The sequence below is a fragment of the Crassostrea angulata genome, chromosome 1, assembly GCF_025612915.1.
Source record: "Crassostrea angulata isolate pt1a10 chromosome 1, ASM2561291v2, whole genome shotgun sequence".
Taxonomy (NCBI): Eukaryota; Metazoa; Mollusca; class Bivalvia; order Ostreida; family Ostreidae; genus Magallana; species Magallana angulata.
Window position 1 is genome coordinate 42936298 of NC_069111.1, and position 7704 is coordinate 42944001.

The 7704-nt window shown below is 33.8% G+C and overlaps 1 protein-coding gene across 1 annotated transcript; it reads left to right on the plus strand.

The window, feature by feature from the left end:
• The first annotated feature begins 1645 nt into the window (after positions 1-1645).
• Positions 1646-7198, plus strand: LOC128159351 (uncharacterized). Its single transcript, XM_052822415.1, has 4 exons — positions 1646-1740; positions 1874-3135; positions 4239-4377; positions 6554-7198. The coding sequence occupies exons 1-4, from the start codon at positions 1686-1688 to the stop codon at positions 7009-7011; spliced, it is 1914 nt and encodes a 637-aa protein (XP_052678375.1). The 5' UTR covers positions 1646-1685; the 3' UTR covers positions 7012-7198.
• The last annotated feature ends 506 nt before the right edge of the window (positions 7199-7704 follow it).

The following is a 7704-nucleotide window of genomic DNA, read 5'->3' on the forward strand; positions in this document are numbered from 1 at the left end:
GTCACAATAAATAGTAAAATGAACAAATAAAATTCAATTTCTTTTTTCATTAATTGTAGGTCTACCAACACCTAAAATGTAGATGTTTTAGTTTTTTTAAACTCCAAGTTTATGCCTGCGCCGGGCACTCTGACCATATACTTTTTTGCGTACCTTCGTAATCAAATTATTAATTGTTTCGTAATATTACTTTGCTCGATGTTTTGATTAGGTTTCTTCAACGTTTATGCCATTTTTCACTAAACTTCGTCACTTAGAAAGGGAAATATTTATGTTGTCTCAATAATTTCTGAACAACCCTTGTAGATACTAAGCCAGTAAACTGAATATATAAAGCACTGTAAAATGGCTAACGACATGAACAAAGGAAATCATCAGATTTTCGGGACAACCGTCCCTTCTTCAGGACAAAAAAGATGAATTACATGGGTAAGATCAAAGAAAATAAAATCTAGCACGACAACTAACACTACTAAAGAAACTATGTACAGAACAACAACTTAGAAAAGGTGTTGGCAATACGACCGATCGCTCTAAAGACTGGTCTTTTTTGTTATTACCCATGTAATTTATTTTAAAAAATCCGAAAATTTGACAATTTCAATGTCTTTATATATATATATATATATATATATATATATATATATATATATATATATATATATATATATATATATATATATATAGCGAAAGGGTGCCTTTGTGACAAAAATGTTGGAAAATTTTTCATGGATATTGCAAAATTTTATTCAGACAGTTTTACCCATAATGGCGATTTTTCCTCTTTTTGCTAGAGAAGGAAATTGGTGGTCGCAATATTTTTACTGATATAATCTCGGTAAGTGCTGCTTATATTAATTCTTGGTTGGTGTAATCTGATAAGAATAGAATGGCTGATGTTTTTTTTAACTTTGTCCATATGTCTTTGAGTGGAGTTTTTATGTACTGCAAAAACTTTCCTGAAAAAAAGTTTGTAGACGTTCTTTTGACACTTGCCTCTAATTTTTCTTCTTGTTTCCATCCGATCAGCTTTTCTTTCATGACTTATGCAAACAACAATAACTCAGACTAAGAATCCACCATGTCTTTGTTCATTATATATTACACAGAAAAGAAACATGCGTTCGAATTACCGCTAAGATTTCGACAGCAGTGTTTTCATTGCCTTTTTTAAAGGTCGCTCTCAGATGACCCCGAACGGTATGCTGATAGACCTTACACAGCTTTTGATACGGTTTTATAAATCTAACTTTAATTTTGATTGGATATTTACCTAGCAACCTATAACTAAACGTAGCCATTGTCCAGAACTTCGAGGTAGAACTAGTCCTTCATAGCAATTGGCCTTTACCATCAAATATATGAGTCGCTACATCGTTTAAAACATCAACAAATGTTAAGCCACATCATACCGTAAAATGCGAGCATTGACTTTGCAAAAAATATATTGTATCTATGGCCGTTGGGTCGGAGCAATGATGTTGTGTTGCATTTGCTTGACATAGTCTGATTAACAAACAAGGCAGTGTTTAATTAACAACTTGGGGGTACTTCATCACATGAAATGTTTATTTAATAGATTAAATTCTAAATATTTAAGTTTCCCTCCAAACCCTTTCTCCAGTACAGATCAACTTTTGCAGTGCAGAAGGCCAACATTCTAAAGAAAGTTTTAAAATAGTATTATGGGTTACCAAAGTGTTCTCGTAACTGTTGCTTGCCTAGTTATCGCTACAACAGGTATGGAAACTATTGATTTTATTATTTTTTGTAATTAGAACTGAATTTTTGAAAATAACATCTGTTGTTGAGGAATAATTTTTTTTTATAAAATGAATTACTAATATATGAATATCTTTTTTTCGATCAACAGGACATTCCCAAGATCATTCTGGAAAGCATTTTATTGTTGCCTTCTTTCGAAACCTTGACCTGAGGAATTTTGACGCATACATTCTGATCACACCTACCACAGATGCAAACACAACAGCGAGTATTCAATTCGAACAATTCAATGTGCCCTTAACTCTCACTTCAGGGCATACTGAACAGATAAGTTTGCGCGAACAGTTTAAAAACTTGAATAGATATACGAATATAGAAAATCCAGTTTTTGAACTTACTACATCAAATCCCGTGACCGTCACTGCTCTTGTTAAGGGCCCGGACTCTATTTCATCATACCTTGTTTATCCGTGTACAGAGGCAGGTCGAGAATTCCGAATGGTTCCATTTTGCAATGCAAAAATGAATGGTGAGTGCGTTTGTTCCATAGTTACTCTTCGTGAAAATACTACGATTACTTTAGAAAACAATAACAACGGCAACATCACCGTCTTCCATGAGCACCATGTTGGTGGGGAAACCATTGATTCTTTGTCCTTATCCAACACTAATCCATTTATAGTGCAAAATAACAAATCCAGATACATTGCATTACAGAGCTCTGATGACTTTAGCGGGCTTCTTTTGAAAACGACATTTAAAGTTGTGGTATTCTGTGGTGGTATGATAAAAGGTGCAACAACGTCCATGGAACAAATTCTTCCAATTAAGCAGTATGGTAAAGCTTTTTATTCATTTCCAATTAACACAGAGATTATGCCACTGTCTAAACTTCGTTTTGTAGCGCATTTCAACTTGACTACTGTGGCAATTAATGACAAAGAAAGCTGGATGATTGACGCTGGGAAATTTAAAGATGAACTCATCCAAGATTCAGATATATACCGAATTACCTCTAACAAGCCGATAGGGTTATATCAAATATTCTCAGGGAACAATCCATCTAGAAGCGACAAATACGATGAAGGCTTGGTATTAGTACCATCGAAAGAACAGTATATACCATCTGTTATAATTCCTCGACGGAGACAAAATGACCCTACAGCGTTTTATGTTGGGTTGGTTTCTCAAGTAAACTATACCTATCAAACATATGAAGGCAACACGGACAAAATCACTATTATCAAAGACTTAATTCGAGAATCTGACAACGATGGGCGAGTTCTTAATATATCGATGACTATTTGCAAATCTGTTGAAGATAGCTATAATATGAGTGTGTACATTTACCGTATCACTGACGGGGGGTCTTCCTTCAGCATTGCTGGTCTCAAGTTCAATTCTGAAATAGTAAGAATGAACCTTTCACTTTTCAAGCTTTTTGATGACTTAATCTTACTTTACCGACATTATATATAAAGGACACATACACAGTGTGTATATATATATATATATATATATATATATATATATATATATATATATATATATATATATATATATATATATATATATATATATATATAACACGGAAAATTGACTTTATTATATTGTAACATGAACCAATCAAGAAATGTCTTACATGGTTTTGTGTTACACAGCAGACAACTGATACCAACTATCATGTTTAATTCTGTTGTTTTGGTTTCAATCTTCAGAATTAAGTTTGTCGTTTATTGGCAATGTAAATTATTTACGTATACATTAACTAATTTATTGTACTCTATATCCATATAAAGGTACGTATAGTTCCATCTTGAATTGAAATCTGCGCACAACCATCTTTCACATTTACATCTCTCATACTTGGGGAGGCAGCTATATTTTAACTATTACATAATAACATACAATATAATATCTTATTATTTTCTCTCAACTATGGAGAGTTAATCGCCTAATAATGAGATCAGGTGCTTGTTGTATAATTGGAAGAAAATAGTCTACTGTGGTTTCATTAATATTCAAGGGCATCAATATTCGTGGATAAAGTAAAAATTACAGTTTCAAGGATATGTAAATTCGTGGCCAATGACCCTATCAATACAAAATGTTAATAAAAATTGCACTTCAATGAACATTTAATTTCGTGGATCAACTTAACAACGAAATCCACGAAAATTGGTATTCAACGAATATTGATGAAACCACAGTATCTTACATAAGCATTTTAGATAGGATTCATAAGTTGCGTACTCCATATGTATCAAGCTGCTAGTGGACATGTTACAGATAGGCAAGCAGATCTTGCCCTCAGATGGGTTGTATTTAGCAATTGTTTCACATTGTCAAATCTCCCTCAGCTATCAGATATCTTAAAGGATGCAAACTGCAACAATTAATATGTTACCAGTATTTGGTTTTGATGCTGAGATGGACATCGTTATCACTGCATGTTTTACTGTGTAATGTTTTGAAAAACAATATTGGTATTTTAATTTTCTTATTTTTTCTAGACGGAGGGTAGCGAACGTCGGGTAAATTCTTGCGAAATTACTGCCACGTCCACCACCATTGACTATGGTACTTATGAAAGCGACGTCACGACTGATATCACAACTAACCTGGATGTCCCTAAAACGTCTACAATAAAAAGTAATGGTTTTGTTTTTGGTAATTATTGCTAGTCAATGATTTCTAAGGTTGAATTTTGGATTCTTTAAAATCTAGTAAGTTCATTTTCTGAATAAAATCAGAAACTCAATATGTAACCTAAAATATTCAATTATTAAAGGTATATGTGGCGTATTTGGAGTAAAATTTTTGACATAAGTTTGAGTAAAAATATACATCGTGCTTCCTATAATTAGACGTTTCACAAACTCTAGGCCCGTAAAACATGTTCTTTCTTTGGTTGTTTGTCCCTAAACTTTGCTACACGTCTGATGAGTATTAATGTGATCCGCCATTTGTAACGCCACTGCGCATGAGTGCGGGAAAACCTAGCATTGAAAACACGATGGAAGAACAGTTTTGTTACAAATTAGAATCACGTTTTTCATGTCTTAAATTAGATAATTCTTATATCAGAGGATACCTGAAGCAATATTATTCCGTTATTCATTAATGTAGAACGATATAAATTGCTAATTATGTGTAGTAAAGATGAAACACGATTTTATCATCAACGACACGGTAAAATGAGTGAATACCCCCTCTTCCTGAAGGATGCAAGTACTAAGAGTGTTTATTTATTCTTTACTAAAAAATTCCTCTACTTGTGGTTTATAACTTATAAAGTAGAGACATGGAACACATGGAGTCTGTACGAACCTGACTGGCAAAACCCCTAAAACTTCATGATAAACTTAAGTTTATTTCGGCTTTGATTCCTATTCCATCAATCTACATGGTCTCCGATGACAATCTTCCCTTTGTTCCTATCCTTGTCAGTCTGTCTCTTTTTTCGTTTTTTGCCAAATCTGTCGAACTTAACAGTATATATATATATCTTTCCTGTCGTCGCCATTGTTGTTGTGATAGACTAAGCGTGGTATCGCATGACCGATTTAAAGCGGGGTTAATTCAAATGCTGGATTTACTATCGACTCCACAATAATTTTAAAAATTTATTTATTTCTTTATCTTTTTAACCCGAATGATATAAACTGCGTAATTTATTGTGAAGATATATCTTAAAGCTGCTTGGTCCGATTTTTTTGTTATTACAGTATCAAAATTTTGTCCATACAAATCATTTATCTTAGAAAGTTATGAACTTTCTCCTATTTACACCAGCAGAATCAGTCTCCTTTCAAAGTTAGAAATATTCAAAGTAAATAAAAATAATTTCCTTTTGGGCAAACGAAAAAACAAACCAAAATGCAGGAATGTTTAGAAAATGAAACCGTTTGTTTTCGTCCCCCGAATGATTGGGGTTACTCATGCTATGCATCGATTGTAAAGAAAGCAGACTTCAGAAACATTAGCGAACAAAACGTACACATGTTTATTTGTAATTTGTCTGATCATTTCAACCTTTATTTAAAGCGATGTCAAATTCGTAATACAACCATACCCGTCTCGTCCTCAGCTAGGGGTGAAATTTAACATGAGGCGAAATAACGCGGTACCTTTTAATGTCGTTTGCTTTGTTAGCAAATTTTGAACGTATTTTTCACCAATGAAATTTGGTATAATTGACGGGTAAAACTATTGCAATGTCTATTATTATACATATACTAAACAGAGCCATTGTTTAAAAGCGTGCATAAAATTTGATATAGAATCGGACCAAGCAGCTTTAATATAACTTATTTAAATAAATAAATAAATCAAATATTTCTTAGTATGAAAAAATACGCCACATATACCTTTAAATTCAGACAAAAGTATATATACTACAATTTTTTTTGCATTGAAATAAAATGTCACAATAACATTGGATAGAATGCGTCACGATATTGTCGTTTACATTTTTATAGTTGGTAAGTTGCAACAGTAACATTGTCGTACTTACGGTTTTTTTTCCACATTATTTCTTTCATCCTTTTATTGATGTTCAAAATATGTGGGTCCCCGACAAAACAAAACAAATAAAGTTCGCCTCACCATCTGAGGACTAAGTGAAAACCCGACATAATTCTGTAGGCGGTAAGCAACAAATTAAACCTAAGAAGCTAAAGTATATGGAGTTTCTCTAACAACAGAGGTTGGCTCAATCTATCTAATGAGCCATTACGATGCATTCATGTATGCATCAAAACAAATCCTAATATTTTAATAATATTTTGGTTCGAATAACTAACTTGTATATTTGTTATTCAATCAGATCAAGTAGACGAGGAAGTAACATCTCCACAAACCTCTCAACGTTCCATGTGTCAGCCATGTCAACCGAAGTCTGATATCACCACCACATACCCCGCCGCTACTACCACCGCTTATAAAACCACCTCAACCACAAACGCCGCCGCTACTACAACCGCCTATAAAACCACTTCTGTCAAAACAATGACTGAGGAACAACTTAAAGAAAAGATCAAAGAAATAAAAAAGGCACTTACCATTAACAAGAATGAACTCTCGTCCTATCGTCGAAAAAAGACCAGTGCAAACGATGATCGGTCGTCTGCGAAAGGGATTGGAGTGCTAGGCGCCTGTGTTATTTGTGCTGTTGTTTCTTTTATCATCATTTTGGACTTCAAAACTCTAGTCCACCAGGGGTCCATTTTATGGAAGAGGTCCGTCGGGTCATGCAAGCACTCTCAGTCTGCCCGCAAACGTTAGCAGGAAAAGCAAGGTTATCCATCGTTATGACTTTTAAAATAAAACCTGCATTTTAGTACGATTGCTACAGACTTCACTTTTTACAATTGAATAAGGAAACATTAAACGTCATTCTTTCCTTTGTTGAAATTTTACAGATGCCTTCCCAATACAACAAATACTTATACATCACCCTTATGTTTCTTTGTTGTACTAGACACAAATAAAAATACTTTAGCTTAACTTTTTTGAACACTCCTATTCAACTAAATGCCAGTAGTTGTATGCCAAAAAAATCAAGGTTTTGATAAAACTAACCCATATGTAGGACTGAGAGTAACCATGATATCGTCACAACCCAGGGTTTGTTCTGCGGTACGTTTCGAGATCGGCAAACTGTTTAAATTTTCATGCAATGTTTCTTCACATTCATGAAAATGCATCGTCTGAAGCCACGGTCGCAAGTCCGCATAGTTATCTTCTGGACCTCGGTCAGTTACCGGTATATTGGCTGTGGATTGCGACGAAGCTGAAAATGTACGATTTACATTTGTGTTCTTTATACATATATACAAGTGACAACGCTATTCAGTGACATGATGAACCATATTCCATTGAAACCCGCATTGATTTCTTTTAAGATTTCCATAGTAAATAGTTCCTTACACTTATATTAAATTTCGTGATATATACTTTAAGCGATCGAGCTCTATT